Below are 19,144 nucleotides of genomic sequence, written 5' to 3'. Positions count from 1 at the left end.
GGATTCGAACCCACAACATACGGCATCAGTCGCCTAGCTGAGAGGCCACAGACAGAACCACTCGGCTAAATCTCCACTCCCAAAAAAGAGTGGTTCAATAGCCGGCTAAGTTGTTACGTTTTTCTGACTGAGACGTACCGCTCAACACGTTGTAGAGTTCGTGAAGCACTCACGCACGCATGCTCACTATCATACATCGCACATACACACTTTATCGAAGCGAAGAAACGAATTTCATTGCTTTAACTGGGCGAACGATAACCTCGGGGACAATTCTGTCCACCAGCAGTGTTACCAACCCAGGAGAGAAAATACGGTTAGTTTTCAATCGGATTCGAACCCACAACATACGGCATCAGTCGCCTAGCTGAGAGGCCACAGACAGAATACATACATACATACATATGTATGTATGTATGTATGTATGTATGTACGTATGTATGTATGTATGTATGTATGTATGTATGTATGTATGTATGTATGTATATATGTATGTATGTATGTATGTATGTATTTGTGGGTGTGTTTAAATATTTATGAGTGTAAACAACTTAAATTTCGATCATAAACCAGAAGCTGAAAGTAAAATAAGTAACACTTGCAGGGCTCCCCCTGAGTCACTAAAATGATTAGCCAACTGATTAGCCAAATCAAAAATCTTGTAGCCACTTTGAGCAACTTTTAGCCAGCTTATAGTCTCAATTAAGCGTGGCAATTACAGCTTTCTCCGCATTCAGGAGGTCCCAATTTTACGAATCGAGATGTTTTGTATGATGTTCCTGATAGTTTTTACATTAAAGAAATATTTGTTCAGTTTTTTATTAATAATCTGTGTTTTTATGACATTTCCAGGATAGAAATACTTTTTCATTTCAGCTGGTAAACTTTTACCACCAGAAATAAAATAAGGTATCAATTGAATTCTAAAAATCTGGTAGCAAAGTGAAGTGTATATTACAACAGGTACAGAACATTTCTGCGGCATTCATTTAGTGTTCATGATAGCTTGTCATAAGCTACAAGCCTCTCATGCGGCAAATTTATGCAGTCTTCCATAACCAAAATGTTTTAACCACAAGAATAAAAAAATGGTGCAGAAGAAAGCATTTAGTAGCACACTGGCAGTGTAGATACAATTGACCCCGGTCTTATGCGCCAGTCAATGTAAACCCCCACCCCCCCACCTCGGGGTTTAGTGGGGGATTTGGAAATTAGTCCTGTGAAATCTGCCAAATGCCCCACCCCCTGGGGCAAGACAATCTGGAAAATCCCCACCTAAACCAAGTAAATCCCCCACATATGGGGGTGGGGAATTTGTAAATTCCTACACACAACCACTCTTTGGAATTTCCATGTCGTAACAACCTGCATCAATATAAAAAGTTCATGTTCAACTTTAGAACAATTTTTATCATTTAAAATAGGGTTTTGTGACATTTATGCTGTTCACAAATGTCTATCACAATCAACACAAATAGATCCAGGAAAATAACATACTTTTCGCATTTGTTTTTCAGCCACTTATACTGTGACCAGATAAAAGTGTTGAGGTGTCACTGTCACGTAATTCACCTATTTTGGAGCAAGAATTTACAATATTTTTCAGTCTAGTTTGCTTGTATGTTGTCAGGCATAAACATATTTCAGGCTAGAACAAATGATTTAATTAGATCAAAACACCAGATGTATCACACAAGACATGTCGCCTCAATAAACTAATTAAAGCTGATGAACAAGATACATGTCATATGATGTCCAATCTCACAAGTGCAGCTTTTTTGTCTTCTTGCTCTCATGTTACAAGCACAATGACACAATATTCTACATCAGTCATGCACTGATTTAAAACAAGTAGAGGAATGAAAATTCACCATGGTCCGTGTTTATTCATCACAAAACAGCGACGGCAGAAAGATACTGTGAAAAACTCAACAGAACAGATGATCAGAATGATCACACTGATGAAACAGAACTGTTTCCCTAGCTGTATGGGTCATCATGTATAAATTTGATAATACATTTAGCAGGCATAAAAGGGAATCCCGTCGTGACCGAACATGTTTTCCAAATACACGAGCAATTTAAAGGGACAAAGTCGGCCATTTTTCATGAATTTTGTTTGATGTGAGATACTACTTATATTGTTTGACATGTCGAAAGATACCGAATGAATGGCTGACCATGCTTATATTCGACCCCGGTTTTAGACACGATACATGCAAACCATCACGAGAATGAATTCATGGTCATGACCATTAATTCGTTTTCGCGATGGTTTTATTTAATTTGTATAAAACCGGTGTTACGTGCAGAGAAAACGAACAAAAGGGTGAACTCAGCAGTTAACGTTTTAAACAAAATTTATTACAAAAATAAAACTAATTGCTAAGTCAGGGATAGAGTACAAGCTTTAAAATTGTACAGACTACTTATCTCAGCTGGGACGGCAAAGCTCCAGTCTCAGAGTTGTAACAGTCAGTCGGATGAATGAACAGTCCTTCGGCTTGCAGGCTTGTAGTTGCACAAAGTCCACAGTATAAATCCAGCGTTGGCAGTGAAGGTCTTGAAAAGTCTTGAGAATGACTACTGCTGGAGTTTAGTAACACACAAGAGACACGATCCCAAAAGTCTGACTGCAAGCCTGCTGTCCCAGTATTTATACTCATGTGTTTACATAAGCATATAAGAACAATCTAGAACTTTTATTGACATGCTAATTACTGTTCTAAAATTATCTCCCTTACACAACTAATCAACTTTCCAGAACATCCCAAACATGACTAATTGAATTCAAGGTTGTGAGGTCATCAAGGGCAGTGACCTTGAGAATGTTCTAGACTAATTGAACTCAGGTCATGATGAGTGTGGGGGAAATGACCTACATAACACACCCCCTCTTCAAAAAAAGAAATTTTTCAAAGAAAATCTTTCTTTTGCAAATGTAATCTTGAAAAGATTCAAGTACTCAATTTTTTTTCTTACTCTAAAGTAAAACTTCTTGAAAGTGAACAACATAAACTCTAAATACGAGAGAGACAGTCTGCAATTAAATTGTCTCTGCCTTTGATATGTCTAATGTCAAGATTAAACTCCTGTAACATTAAACTCCATCTTAGCAATCTCTGATTTTTGCCTTTAAATTTCTGCAGAAAAACAAGAGGGTTGTGATCAATATAAACCACTATTGGCTGATTTGAAGAAGTAACATAAACTTCAAAATGCTGTAAAGCTAATATCAAAGATAAACACTCTTTTTCAATTGTAGAGTAGTTTCTCTGGGATTTGTTAAATTTGTGTGAAAAATAGCAAACAGGATGATCTATACCATGACTATCCTCTTGCAATAAAACAGCACCAGCAGCCGTATCACTAGCATCTACAGCTAATTTGAATGGCAAAGTGAAATCTGGTGCAGACAACACTGGGGCACTTTGCAGTATGGCTTTAAGTGTATCAAATGCCTGTTGGCATTGCTCTGACCAAACAAACTTTACTTTCTCTTTAAGTAAGTTAGTCAAAGGCTCAGTAATTGTGGAGAAATTTGGACAGAATTTTCTGTAGTCACCAGCCATACCGAGAAAGCGCATCAGTTGTCGTTTGCAGTTTGGTATGGGAAAACTTGAAATGGCACTGATTTTAGCATCAACAGGTTTTACCTCACCCTGTCCTACAGTATGTCCGAGGTAAGTTACCCTTGCCCAACCAAACTCAGATTTGGCAAGGTTGACAGTCAACATTGCTTTGCTCAGTCTCTCAAAGAACTTCCGCATGAGCTTGATGTGTTCCTCCCAGGTGTCACTATACAGGACGACGTCGTCAACGTAGGCTGCACACCCGTCTAGCCCGGATATGACGTCGTTGATCATCCGTTGGAACGTTGCCGGAGAGTTCTTCATTCCGAATGGCATCACCTTGTACTGGAACAATCCGTCTGGTGTAACAAAGGCGGATATTTCACGAGCACGAGCCGTCAGAGGGACTTGCCAAAATCCCTTCAGTAGGTCAAATTTCGTCACATACTTGGCTTTTCCCACTCGGTCGATGCAGTCATCAATCCTCGGGATTGGGAAAGTGTCTGTCTTTGTTAAAGTGTTGACCTTCCTAAAGTCTGTGCACATACGATAACTGTGATCTGATTTGGGAACAAGTATGCACGGCGAACTCCAGTTACTTTTACTGGGTTCAATAAAGTCATTGTCCAGCAGGTATTTGACTTCTTCCTGGAGATATTTTGCTTTTGTTGGATTCAGTCTGTATGGATGTTGTTTTATAGGCTTACTGTCCCCAACATCAACGTCGTGATAGATGACGTTTGTCCTCGTTGGAACATCTTGAAACAGGTGTTTATATTCATGGAGCAGTTCTTTCACCTGTTGTTGTTGTTCTGGCTGGAGGTGTGCCAACTTTGTAGACTCCAGCTTCTCCAGGATTTCTGAGTTCTGAAGCTTGACTGAGCCCAGCTTTGAGTTTAGAGTATTTTCACTCAAGTCAGTTTCAGTATCACTATCTTCATAATGGTTTGAACTGACTGCACTGACAGGCTGAGTTATAGTAGGATTATCCCTATCCAATATGGCTTAAGCATATTATGTGACATAGCTGTTTTTGTTTTCGCCTGTCAGGTGTTATTATGATGTAATTTAAATCACTCAATTTCTTATCAATTAGGTATGGCCCAAGTAACGAGCATGGAGTGGTTTGCCAGGAATTGGAAGTAGAACAAGAACTTTTTGACCTGGTTCAAACTTCCGTTTTGAGGTGCTTTTATCATATTTGGTTTTCATTGACTGCTGAGATGACTCAAGATTTTCACTGGCTAATTCACATGCTTTAGAGAGTTTTGTACGAAAATCTGACACATATTGCAAAATATTCAGACAATCATCATCGTCTGATAGGAATTTCTCTTTAACGAGCTTAAGTGGGCCACGGACTGTATGTCCAAATACAAGCTCAAATGGGCTAAAACCAAGAGACTCCTGAATTGACTCTCTAACAGCAAAGAGCAAAAAATGAATTCCTTCATCCCACTGCTTCTCTGTGTCAAAACAGTAGGTCCTAATCATGTTTTTCAAAGTTTGATGAAATCGCTCAAGAGCACCCTGACTTTCTGGATGATAGGCGGATGACCTATACTGTTTAATGCCTAGCTGATCCATTACTTGTTGAAAAATTCCAGACATAAAGTTGGAGCCTTGATCGGACTGGACACATTTAGGTAGGCCAAATAAAGTGAAAAATTTGACTAAAGCTCTCACTATAGTCTTTGTCTTTATATTTCTCAGTGGTATGGCTTCTGGGAACCGAGTTGATGTACACATAATTGTCAACATGTACTCATTTCCTGATCTTGTTTTTGGTAGGGGCCCAACACAGTCTATTAGTATCCTACTAAATGGTTCTTGAAATGCAGGAATTGGCTGTAAAGGGGCCTTTGGAATGGTCTGATTTGGCTTTCCTACCATTTGACATGTGTGACAAGTTTTACAGAAATGTGCTACATCCTGCCTGAGATTAGGCCAATAAAAGTGACTGAGAATTTTATGATAAGTTTTCCTGACTCCTAAGTGACCAGCCCAGGGGGTTTCATGGGCCAGGCGCAATATTTCAGCACGGTAGGGCTTTGGAACCACAATTTGATGTTTTATAGCCCAGTCGTCATCAACCAAAACATCTGGAGGTCTCCATTTACGCATGAGAATACCAGACTTTGTATAATAGGAAACAGAGCTATCTGAAGTTTTACCTTCATCATCTACCCTGTCAAACAAAGACAAAATATCTGGGTCTTTGTGTTGTTCTGCAATGAGATTTGATCGAGAAAATGTCTGACTTTGTCAGCAGAAGTTTTACTGGAAGTTTCAAATCCACGAGGGATAACGGAATGATCCGTGTCAAACACCTGACTGAGAAAGGTGTCATTTAAGTCAACATCTGTGACATTATTTTTGAGAGTATTTTGATTCTCGGAAGTTTTCTTTGACATGGCTCGAGTAATGGCACATGAAGGAAATAAATCGGGTATCTCTTGTTCATTGGCTCTGGATCCTGATCTAAACTAGGATTATCAGTCACAAGTGGATTAGTAATGACCTTGTCCCCAGCAAGGTCGTTTCCAAGAAGAAGGTGAATCCCTTCAAAAGGCAAAAAAGGCCTAATACCTAAAGCCACAGGTCCAGAAACAAAGTCCGAAGACAAATAGACATTATGGAGAGGAACAGGAATGTAGTCATTACAATCTACCCCCTTAATAAGAACTTTAGAACCTGAAAATGACTTTTCAGAAAACGGCAGGGTATCTGCCAACAAAAGAGACTGGGAAGCCCCGGTATCTCTTAAAATTTTGACAGGGGTAGCGGAAGAGAAATCACTAGAAAGTGATATAAAACCATCATGAATAAATGGTTCGAAAATACCATAATGCTATCTTGAGAAGAATTGACCTTGACCTCATTAATTGGGGATGAGAGGGATTTAACCTCAGAAAATGTGCTGCACACATTATTAGACTCTAATTGAGTTGATGAAGAAATAAAGCCGGTGGGCTTAGATCCACTTTGACCACTTTGACCTTCACGTTTTCTTCTCAGTTTGAAACACTCTGACATTAAATGGCCGTCTTTCTTACAATAATTACAAGAAAGTGTACCAAACTGTTTGTCAGAAGGAGATTGAGACTTGGGATCTGATGATGTGGGAGTGTTACTTGAACTCTGTGAACTGTTGTCATTTGATTTTCTACTCTCCTTTGAAAAATTCTTGGATGAAAAGGACGAGTTAAATTTACCTGCATTGTTTCTGTATGAAAAGGACTGGGATGGTTTGCTGAGAAATGAAGATTTGTGGGTCAACGAATAATCATCGGCCAAACGTGCAGCAACCTCCAATGTATCTGCCTTTTGTTCATTGATAAACGTCTTGATGTCACTCCGGATGCACCTTTTAAATTCCTCAATCAAAACAAGTTGTCGTAATTTGTCATAATTCTGACTGACCTTTTCAGAAGAACACCAGCGATCAAACAGTTGTTCTTTTGTTCGAGCAAATTCAACGTAAGTTTGATCTTTCACCTTCTCACAATCCCTAAATTTCTGACGGTACGCTTCAGGCACCAACTCATAACCCTTGAGAATTAATTCCTTCACAGAATCATAATTTGAAGCCTGCTCTACTGACAACTGAATGTAAATTTCTCTGGCTTTACCCACCAAAGCACTCTGCAAAAGCATAGACCAGACTCCTTAGGCCAATTCAGACTCTGAGCAATTTTCTCAAAATGGAGAAAATATTTGTCAACATCCTTTTCTTGGAAAGGGGGAACTAACCTGAAATGCTTAGTGATGTCAAACTTGTCTGAAGGGAAGAATTTTCCTGACTGTCCAAGCTCTAAACGTTTTATTTCTACCTGTAATCGCTGTTCTTCTAATCGCAATTCTTTTTCTCTCTGTCTTTCTTCCATTTCTAATCTTTCCTGCCTTTCTTTTTCTTTCTGTCTTTCTTCCATTTGCAATTCTTTTTCTTTCATTTCCTTTTCTAATTCCAATTTCTTAAGCTCCAAATCTGCCTGTATTTCTAATTCTAATTTTTTGAGTTCGAAGGAGGACTCAGGCTCATAATCTTTTAAGGCAGACTCCTCAAAATGGCCAGAATTAACTAAATGTTTTGCAATCTTGAACTGTATTTCCGCTTGCGCATAGATCTTTTGACATCTACTTTAAGGAAATTTGCCAGTGCTATGAGGTTGTCTTTTCTGAGGGAATAAATGTGTCCTGATCGAGGTCATCCATAAATTCGTCTGGCTTGAATTCCGCCATGATTGAATTTCGCTGAGTTCACAGTGTAAAGTAGTTTTGAAAAGGTAGGCAAAATGTTGTCAAACGGCTCAAAATATTCGTACCCCGGACGAGCCCCCAATTTGTTACGTGCAGAGAAAACGAACAAAAGGGTGAACTCAGCAGTTAACGTTTAAACAAAATTTATTACAAAAATAAAACTAATTGCTAAGTCAGGGATAGAGTACAAGCTTTAAAATTGTACAGACTACTTATCTCAGCTGGGACGGCAAAGCTCCAGTCTCAGAGTTGTAACAGTCAGTCGGATGAATGAACAGTCCTTCGGCTTGCAGGCTTGTAGTTGCACAAAGTCACAGTATAAATCCAGCGTTGGCAGTGAAGGTCTTGAAAAGTCTTGAGAATGACTACTGCTGGAGTTTAGTAACACACAAGAGACACGATCCCAAAAGTCTGACTGCAAGCCTGCTGTCCCAGTATTTATACTCATGTGTTTACATAAGCATATAAGAACAATCTAGAACTTTTATTGACATGCTAATTACTGTTCTAAAATTATCTCCCTTACACAACTAATCAACTTTCCAGAACATTCCAAACATGACTAATTGAATTCAAGGTTGTGAGGTCATCAAGGGCAGTGACCTTGAGAATGTTCTAGACTAATTGAACTCAGGTCATGATGAGTGTGGGGGAAATGACCTACATAACACCGGGGTCGAATATATGTATGGTCACTCATTCACTCAGTATCTTTCAACATGTCAAACAAAATAGGTAGTATCTCACATCAAACAAAATTCACGAAAAATGGCTGACTTTGTCCCTTTAAGTTTTATCAAATAGAGTTGACCTGGAGGTCTTTTTAGTGCTGGATCATGTCGATGACGCATCGTGAACATCCGAAATGTCACGCTCACGTGGAAAAATGTGGGAAATTTTGCGTATGGTATGTTCAATTTTCCAAAAAATAAGAATACACGGCGGATGAAAATCATTTATTTGGTTATCGATATTTCAGCCATCAATCACAAATATACTGTCATACACACCTCTGAATATTGCTGCATCGCGTTCATCAATAGCCTGTCGAAAAGCTGCTTACCGGCCCACATGGCCTTGACAGCCACCTTCCGCCATGCTACCGCTCTGAACAACAACATACCATTACCAGGGCCTGAAAATTTCTGTTTTTTCCCACTGGTCCCAGGACCAGTGACCTTTTTTTTTTTTCACTGGTCCAAAGGTAAAATCCACTGGTCCTCAAAAATTTGCATAACAATACAAGAATGATTCATTTCTCATACTCATGTTATATATGCATTTCTATCAGATTTGCTTGGGATTTACATACAGCATAAACTGCCAATCTTTGTAATACAGACACACTGCATAAACATTTACTTGGTAGTTTGCTCAAGTTCTTGTACACACACTTGACATGTTTTTTTTTACTATTGCTATAAAGTTCACTTCATTTTTATAATTGCCCAGCGGTTGATTCTTTTCCATTCAAATTGTAAAAAATAGGTTGAAAACACCAAATACCTGAGAGGAACTTCTTTTTCCTTTGATAGCAATAGCAAATTGTCATAACGCTGTTTGGACAAGCTAGGCGGTTCTTGTTAAGGTCAACTACAATCGAGCTAGGGGATCTTGACTATATAAGGAATTCAGCATGGTGACCTTCTAAATTCAGAAGCTTGCTTGCTATCGGAAAGTTGTAATGAGACTCCTTTCAGAGAATTTTACTGCAAAATACTACTTTGATAGACAGAGATATAATATTTTCACACAATTGTGGGGTTTCTGATATTTTTAGGTGAGGCTATGGTCTGGTTTTTACCACATTAAATTTTACATGTAAAATGGGTACGTGGCCCGTCATTTGATTTTTGCAGTGCAGGAAGCACCTGGCTCACAGTTGCGAGTGGAGTGATACGTACCGGCCGCCGCGTACTATGCATAGTATGCATAGTACGCGGCGGCCGGTACGTATCACTCCACTCGCAACTGTGGCCTGGCTCATATCATGCATCGCAAACTGTAAGAGAGTAACTGATTTTCCTTTAGAGTTTACGTTGTGATGAAAGAAATAGACTAAATTTTAAATGTTTGATTGACTTAAAGACGCAATAATTATTGTAATTTTGTAGGTAGAAGACGTAGTCTCTCAATGGGCTCTTGGTTTTAGTGTAACCATGGAGCCATGGTGTAACTGGCTTATAGTTCGTCTCTGCTACCTCCATGTTTTCAGTAACTTCGGTATTTTGGGGGGACGTAGTTTCTAATTTTTCGTCAAAAGACACTAGAACACAATCTGGGAAAAACTGGAAATTCCCTCGCAAAATAAATTGGCTCCCGTTTGCACTGGTCTGCGGACTTTTTAGAGGTAATATGTACTGGTTCGGGACCTCGGATCAGGGTAATTTTCAGGCCCTGCATACGTGCGCATGCGTAGTTATTTACGAACATTTTCTGGGCCTGTCCGTCAAAGGAATAGGGGGATCAAAACGAGGCAATTGCCCCACCCCCTTTGGCACAGTTTCATGGCACACACGGTCTAATCCCCCACATTTTTCCCGTATCGCCCGAGGTGGGGGGGGTGGGGGTGGGGGTTTACATTGACTGGCGCATTACTTGTATGTCATAGTTGTGATCAAGCAGGCTGAATAGCATTTTGAGTATGAGTACTTTTCTTGATACCAAAGTGTTTGGCCCAACACAACTTTTGTAAAACAAGACACAATGATATATGTTCATTTAAATTACTCACTGTTTGAGAGTGTATATTGTTTTAATGATTATGATAACATTTTAGCACAAATATATTTTCATTTGATATTTTGATATCATCAAGAAATGTCTGGTGATGTTCACTTCTACATCATTAAACTGGTGGAATCTGCAAAAATATTAAAATCATTCAGAATCACATAATTTCTTGTATAAGTTATAGCAGTTTGAAATAGACTGAATTAACAATTTTAATGAATTGTTGCTTTAATTTTTACATGCAAAATTGCAATTCACAAACGTGATGATTTGACGATGGATATGCTCATTGCAATTACTGTTGACACTTTCCCTTTGCAGTGACTCTTAATAAAATTAAATTTAAAACTAACAGTCAAGCTGAATGCCATTAAATTGGAAGGCGCCAAAATTACCTTTTACCTATTCGACCACCCTAGGTGGCTCTTTTGAACCATAATTGTACACTTAAGGGGTCTTCATGCATGACATCACATGATGAGATGACCTAGACTTGACCTTTCAGGAAACCTCAGTTTTTCTCCTCTTCTTTTGTATTATTACTCCGTTTCTGAAATGTCCCTTTAAAATTATGGTTTCTATTATCAAACTGAGTAGTTGCAGGCCAAATTTTGATTCTACCAAAGTAGGTAAAACTTCTGATAGACTGAAGGACGAACGGGACTCCCGGAGGCAAAGCAAAGCCTCTGTGTACTGCAGGCTGAACAGCAACAATGTTTGTTTTACGTACAAGGGAATTTGTAACTTTGTAGAAAGGAGAGTAAACTGTTTCAATACATTGCAACTTTGTAGGAAGGAGGGTAAACTGTTTCAACATCGTACAACTTTTGTATTGTTAGCTGTAGTTTTTTGTTGAGGTGGCACCAGGTTAGTGAAAATTCATTAGCCATTATGTTCGCCAAACTGGAATTTTTGTAGCCATTTTTAACTTTCTTTCGCATTTGGCTAATTGGCGATCGGGTAGCGGGAGCCCTGAGTGACTTGTGTAGATTATACTGATAGGAGCATTTTTGAATCAGCTTACGCCGATTGATGTACATTGATATGACCGTTAACTTAACCAGTCCGGGAAAAGACACTGGCAATACGTCTGCTTCTGGATTATAAAATGTGATTGCTGATACATTTCAGGAACTACCTGGGCACAAGAGATTACATCGGTCATCATGGAAGGTGGCGACCTTGGGAAAGTTAAGGAAAGACCGCTGTTGGAAAGGGTTCCATACGTAGAACTTGGCCCGATTGATCAGATCCCAGCAACCCACAAATTTGTCGACGCCATGCCACGCGACGTACCCCGACTTGTTCGTACACATTTACCGTACGATTTGATGCCAAAGCAATGGCATGAAAAGAAACCAAAGGTAGGCCACTTTGGAAAGCTTAACATGCTGGAAGTAGCCGAACGCATATTGTGGACTTACTTTCGGCGGATTTTCATTTTTGTGATGTAATCTATCACATTTTGAAAAACAGTTGATTCGACGTTTGCTCCTGGCTTTCACACTCAGTAACGAACAGGAATAAATGTAAGACGCTGAAGCTGCAACCTTAACCGTCACCGTCACCACCACCACCACCACCACCATGGCTACCCACTACCACCACCACCACCAATAACAACACATTGATCATCAAAACAACAACAACAGCAGGAAAAACGATGACGACGACAGTACACAACAATAATGGCATTAGTGGGCTGACGTAACATATTTGAAGTGTGCTATAAAGGGCAAACGCGAAAATGAGAATGGAAGAATATGTTTTTGTTCTTGAATCTCCCTGGCGCTATCATAGATCTACACTATTTCAACTACATTTGTAAAACACCTCTTGGATTTAGACCAGATTGGGAGCATTTCAGGGGCGTACAAGTTCTATGACTTCACCGTAGTGTCTTTGAGTAGTTTAAATGAAACCAAGGTTAGAAACTAAAAGGCAATGTATGGCACATGATAGACTGCAGCTTTTATAGATTATTCTTTTTGTGTTTTTTTTAAAATTTATGTTACATTTATTTATTTTGATTTGAACGTCATTTCCGCAATCGTTTTAGATCTTCGATTTAATTCCAGACTTTGTATGTCGCTCGCAATCCTAAGGACACCGCTATATCTAAGTGGCAGTTTACCAAAATAAACCATTACATAGAAACAGTCGAAAGTTTCTTTGATTATTTACCAAAGTTCATCGAGGGAGACGGTAAGATACGAAACACTTTACTTTGATCTATTCCATCGTGTTTTTTAAACGTTGTTTCTGTTTGCTGTAAGTTGTTAAGCGTGGAAATCACATTGAGGTCCTAATGGGGATTTGCCAGAGCGGTTTTGCCTGTTGTCTCTTCTCTGGGTGACTGGCTGCCGTATGTCGAGAGTTCGAACCCGATTGAAAGCTAGCCGTATTTTTTCCCTGGGCTGATAGCTCTGCTGGTGAACAGAATTATCCCCGAGGCTGTCTTTGCCAGTTTAAGCGATGTTTTCATTGCTTCGATAAAGTTTGTGTGCTATGTGAGATAGTTAGTGTACGAGTTTAAGTGCTAAATGAACTGTACAATATGTGGAGTGGTCGTAGTCTGAAAATGTAACTACTAAGGGAGCCGTCATTATTTACGGCCGGGGGCGGTCGGAGGAATTGCTTGAGAAACTCCAAAATTTCGAGTACCCCCCTGCCAACCATGACGTGTTTGAGTAAACCCCTTCTCTGCTACAGAAATTTTGAGTGACCCCCCCCCAAAAAAAACAAAACTGGGAAAGTTAAATATCTATACAGTAAAATGGATTGCTGCTGCGACAGGCCCTGTACAGACCCTGATTAAACGCTGTGGTACAGGTCTGTGTCGGAAAGAGGTTCCATTGCTGTGACAGGGGCTGATGTACAGGTCTGTATCCAGTGCTCTGACGACATGCAGTGTTCTCCGTCGGATTTCTTTACAGGAGGGCGAAGATATGGGTGTGCAAGCACCACAAGCGACCGCGCAAGCGGTCACGGGGAGGTAAGGAGGGGGTGTCCCCCCCTCCCGTTGGAGGTTTTGAAAAATAGAGATTAAAATGGTGTTATTTTGTGGCACTTGGGGATTATTTTTTTCAGATTTTTGTCGTATGTAAAACTCAAAGGAACAGAAATATGAGACAGTATTCCAAAACTTATATTCCAATTCACTGATTTCAATGAAGATTACATTTTTTGAAAATGAAAAATATCGACAGACATACATTTATTCACATTTATTATTTATTATTATTTTCCTGCAATAAAAGATGGGTTTGTTGTCAAGGCATTGCACTGTTTTTAAACTTTATAGAATCAGAATTAGCTTGCTTTACACATTTTCCCCTATCGGTAACCTATACAATGTAGAATATAGAAAACAAACGTTTCTCATGAATGATCAGGCAAGTATATCAATCTTTAATCAGGAAATACTGAAAAATGTACTCAGTACTAGCCTCTAACATAAGGCTTGCCACGTCGAATAGCTGATCATTCTCGTCTGAAGATCACAATGACGTGATACACATAGTGTAATGAGATTTTAGCTTCTACTTGAAACCACCTGTTTATGATATATATATATATATATATATATATATATATATATATATATATGTGTGTGTGTGTGTGTGTGTGTGTGTGTGTGTATGTGTGTGTATGTGTGTGTACATATACCGGGTATATACATACATATCTCAAGCATACATATTGCTGTTCTTTACTATTCATGTTGTATAAATTCTTAACTTCACTGAATGCGTCAGTACATATCAACAAAATTGAGTAATCCCCCTTCTTTTTCTTCACTTTTGAAGTAAATTTGAGTAATCCCCCTTCTTGTTCTTCACTTTTGAGCAACCCCGCTTGTAACTTTCGAATTTTTGAGTGACCCCCTCAGATTCCTCCGATTCGCCAGGCCATAAATAATGACGGCTCCCTTAGCCCAAGAACCACTCTTTCTGAGAGAGGGGATTTGGTCGAGCGGTTCTGTCGTTTGCCTCTCCGCTAGGCGACCGGGTTCGAACCCGATTTAAAAACTAGCCGTATATATAAATGCCTGTCTAACATGATATTTCGGTCTTGTTACGATGACAGCAAATGAAAATGATGTCATATATCTTAGCAAACAGAACTGAATCCGATTCTCGAAAGGGAAATATTAATTTTAACAAAATTTAGTATTAAAATATTTTCTTTTTAATGTTATTCAAACAAATCTGGTAACATTTTGAAAACGTTAACATTTTTTTTCATCCAATTATTTATATCATTATGTCAAACATCATTGGTTTCAAAATACCAGGTGTACGTGTGAGGTTTGATACGTTACATGCAATTTGTTTTCAATACACGTAAACCTAGTTTTTTTGGAAGAGATGAATTTTCAGGGGAATATTGAAGTCAGTTTGTTCAGTACATTCAGACCAACGTACAACACAGTCCTCAAGTGAATAAAATCTCACTGTTGTCGCTTCGACGCTTAGGTCAAATCAATGGATCCGATTCATTTCATGCACTGAAAAGGTAAATCGCAGAACAAAAGCTACGCATGCGTTAAGATGTTTACACGTTGATTTCCGCAAATAATGATGTTACAATACTAAAACTACCAACTTTAGTTTCAACGCTGTGGTCAAACACATTTAATCGACCATCGCTGTGGCACATAGGCCTACGTGTTTGTACTTCCTCATGTGCATGATTTAAGAACAGAACGAACAGAACAAGAGCCTTTTTGTGGCATTTCCCCAATTGAGAGCTCGCGCGTGTTACAACTATGCTACATCGCTAAATTGCACCGTAATTTTCATATCTTGCGAAAATTACTGAGTATACTTACCTACAGACTTACCTAGTTACCTCCCTACCTAGTTACTTAGTTACCTATGCTATTCACTTACTCACACTTACTGACCTACTTGCCTACTTACTGACCTACTTACCTACTTACTTAACTACTTACTTACTTACTTACTTTTCTTTGTTTTTCATGCAGTGTCTTATGGATCTTGGTTCGATCACAATCTTGCATTTTGGCAACACCGACACGAGCCACATGTCTTGTTCGTAAAATTCGAAGACATGAAAAAGGTATCGTAGAATCAATATCTCACATTTTGTCGCAGTGGACAAATGTAACCTCCACAAATGTAATAATCTCCACAAATGTAATATCAACCACAATTGTAATAAAATGCACCCATAAATGTAATATCGCCCATAAATGTAACAAAAATCAACCATAAATGTAATAAAAACACCAACCACAAATGTAATAAATGGTAACCATAAATGTAATAAAAAATCACCCATAAATGTAATACTTGTCAACCATAAATGTAATAAATCTATTTTGTCGTTGCAATTGAGGAATTAACCCTTAAATATTGATCTATATAATAAGAAAAGCAACTCCACACATCATTCATTTCTTAATTGTTTTCGTTTAGTGTGTTTTGAAAGTGTATTTTACGTTTCCCTGTTTTGTGTACAGAAAGGACTGGCCATGGCTAGACACAGCTATAATCTGAGTGTCAGTGCAGTCTCTACTCCAGAGTGGGGAAGACTGTATAACACTACGATCCTTTAACGCCGTTTTTTCGAAAATTGCCGTACTTTCTTAATCAATCTCCTCAAATTTGTGTCTAGTGGATAAATTGTACGGAATAATCGATAGATTGTCTGTATTCCTATGTTGTCCCACTTGAAGTTTGTTCCTATACTAGGGATGCCAGGATGTCTAATTTTGTTCTACTGTGTTCAAGGTAGTGTTCGTATCGTTTTTTACTAGATTGAAATATATGTTCTCTTCAACATGTTTTGTGTCGTAAGTTTCTGTTATAAGGTTTTATATTTCTCTGTTATTTGTTCTGAGTCATCTGTCATAAACTTTATGTGATATCACTGGTTGACGAGTTATTTTGACGCTTCCTTATTATGTAATTATCATTATCTAGAACTGCTGGTCCACATCCATTATCAAACGGTTTGATCAGTACCTCGCCGTTTTCTGATAGCGTTCTCAAAGTATTCTATTTTCATAGTTTCAGGAAAGTATGCAATTACACTAGTCTTATTAAAGTTATTATTTACTCAGGGCATTGATAAACAAATGATCACATATGCAAGTTCAAGTTTATTACATTTATGGTTGAGTTTTATTACATTTATGGTTAATTTGTTTATTACATTTGTGGTTGCGGGTTATTACATTAATGGTTGACTATTTTATTACATTTGTGGTTGATTTTATTACAATCGTGGTTGATATTACATTTGTGGAGATTATTACATTTGCGGAGGTTACAGACAACAACATCGACTACTCGTCATTGGAAGAATAAGAACGAGATAGCTCCTACACTTTAGATTGGGTATCGTCTGTCGATGTGGTTACATTTTCTAAAAACAATGCCATATGTACCCATTTCACACGTTCACGTTAAATCGACATTCTATACAAGGTTTCAGATATTGCATCATAATAAAAAACGTACATATGTGAAATCACTCTACTATATATGTCTTGTTATGACATACCTTGATAATCGGGCAGAAATTGTCATTTGTCTGTTTCCAGCTTCAAGCTGGAGGCATCTTCAGAGGCATCTTTTTGCACTTTTTAACCAGCTTGGTTTCTGTGTATACTTTCCTCATTTTGTCGAAATACATGGGGCTCATCTTATCAACCTTTGCCGTATTTGTGTTTCCTGCAGCGTTAGTGTAGATAATCGAATTAAGTCCCGGGCTTGAATTCGATTATCATTAATGATATTGCACATCAAACATTGGCACGCAGCGTTGACAAAGCAAATACTGGGTAATGCTGAATGCTACGAATTCAATTATCAACAATGATAGTGCGCGTCAAACACTGGCACTCAGAATGACAAACCAAATACTGGGTAATGCTGATTACTACTGGAAGTAGACCAAAGAACCTCCCACAATAATAAAAATGTTGACACTTTTTGTAGCTAGTTAGCCCTTTCTTAAGCCCTAACGTTATGTACACTTATGCTTATGCTCCACAGTGTGTACGAGACGTACAGTTGTGCCACCCATGAAAAAAGTTGATTCAATCTTATTTTAATTATTTTCTTTGACTGCCATGTACTATTTTTACAGGACCTCAAAAGTCAGATGATCAGGATCGCCGATTTCTACGGCCGCCCTCTACCGGAGGACAAGATCGAAGAATGCGTCGAACACTGCACCTTTGATAAAATGAAAAAGAATCCTATGTCGAACTACTCTGCCGCTCCCTTTATTGACCACAAAAAGGGAACATTCCACAGAAAAGGTATGTGGTAATCGGAAGAGAGGCAAGCTCGTATTTAGATTGAGCGAACGGACAAAACAAGTCGAGATATAACGTTTGGATGAGAGAGATTAAATGCGGGGCTTAACAGAGCTCTTTTTCATGAAAAAAATGCTAAGCACTCATAAAAATGTTCCAATACGAAAATTTCCAAATAACACATCTGCAATTCCTCGTGCCGTAATAATCAGAACACGCAATTTCAAATATAATGAGTAAGCACGGTCGAAAGTGAGACTTATAGGGGAAGTTATAATCTAATAAACAATTGGGTTCGCAGGGAAGTAGACAACATCTGGGCCTCTCAAACAAATACTTCGCTAGCATCGAAAATGCAGCAGCATTTGTCCTGGGGGCCTTGCAATCGACTGTACCACGTCACGCATAGTTCAGTGCTCTTGTGTTTTGATAGAAACTGTCATGAAGAGTAAGCTTACTGTCATTTATTTGTTCCTGCAGGCGAGGTCGGCGATTGGATGAACCACTTCACTGTCAGCCAGAATGAAATATTCAACTCATTGTTTGAAGAAAAGATGAGAGGAAGTGGTCTGACCTTTGACTTTGAACTGTAGGAAGGTTGACTGTTGACCCAGAGATGGTTTCAGCCATCTAAAATTAAAATTAGCCAACTAAAATTTTATAAGTGTTGTTTGCTTTCCTTTTGTCGTTAGACGATAATAATAAAGTTTGGTCACCAGTATTTACGATGCCGTCATAGGCTTTCTTTCTTTAGTTAAAAACTATCTACTGTTGATTGACCAATCAGAGTGCTCAATTCAGGGTGTTTTATCTACTCATAAAGCCTTGGTCACCAAATTCCAGAAACGAATGACAGCGCCGTAGTAAAGTACTGTCCAATCAAAAGTGAACATGTCATATTCTGTAGACATCTGGTACGTTTTAATATTCAAATTTGGCAACACAGTGGAAACCAGCTGCAACACAAAATCTGCTGTGCCCTAGGGCATTTATATAATGTGCCCTAGGGCATTTATCGGATGTTCCATTACATTGGAAGGCTATTTCACAAATAAAAGTTTTAATTCATATCCTAAACATGTTACATTGACAAAGGGGACGGTTGACGTAAACACATTGAAAACGAAAATATATCAGTTAGGGGCGATAGTTTTTAAGTCGGATAAAACCCTCGTCCTCGGGCTCTTCTGGTATATAAAGTCCAACCCTACGATAAAATGTCTTGGGGAGTGGCTCATTTAGAAGCTCTTGTAGTGAAAATATTGACACCGTCTCAGTTTTTCGA

At 38.6% G+C, this 19,144-nt stretch overlaps 1 protein-coding gene across 1 annotated transcript in view; it reads left to right on the top strand.

Moving 5' to 3' along the window:
• LOC139121770 (sulfotransferase 1B1-like) overlaps positions 1-18,523 on the top strand; it is a 30,967-nt gene extending 12,444 nt beyond the window's left edge. The window contains exons 2-6 of the mRNA XM_070686912.1: positions 11,697-11,929; positions 12,644-12,770; positions 15,556-15,650; positions 17,688-17,862; positions 18,340-18,523. Coding sequence (XP_070543013.1) covers positions 11,697-11,929; positions 12,644-12,770; positions 15,556-15,650; positions 17,688-17,862; positions 18,340-18,452 — 743 coding nt within the window. The 3' untranslated portion in view covers positions 18,453-18,523. The remainder of the gene's footprint in view (positions 1-11,696; positions 11,930-12,643; positions 12,771-15,555; positions 15,651-17,687; positions 17,863-18,339) is intronic.
• The last annotated feature ends 621 nt before the right edge of the window (positions 18,524-19,144 follow it).

This window comes from Ptychodera flava, chromosome 21 (genome assembly GCF_041260155.1).
Source record: "Ptychodera flava strain L36383 chromosome 21, AS_Pfla_20210202, whole genome shotgun sequence".
In the NCBI taxonomy this organism is placed as follows: domain Eukaryota; kingdom Metazoa; phylum Hemichordata; class Enteropneusta; family Ptychoderidae; genus Ptychodera; species Ptychodera flava.
This window is presented reverse-complemented; position numbering and strand designations above follow the sequence as displayed.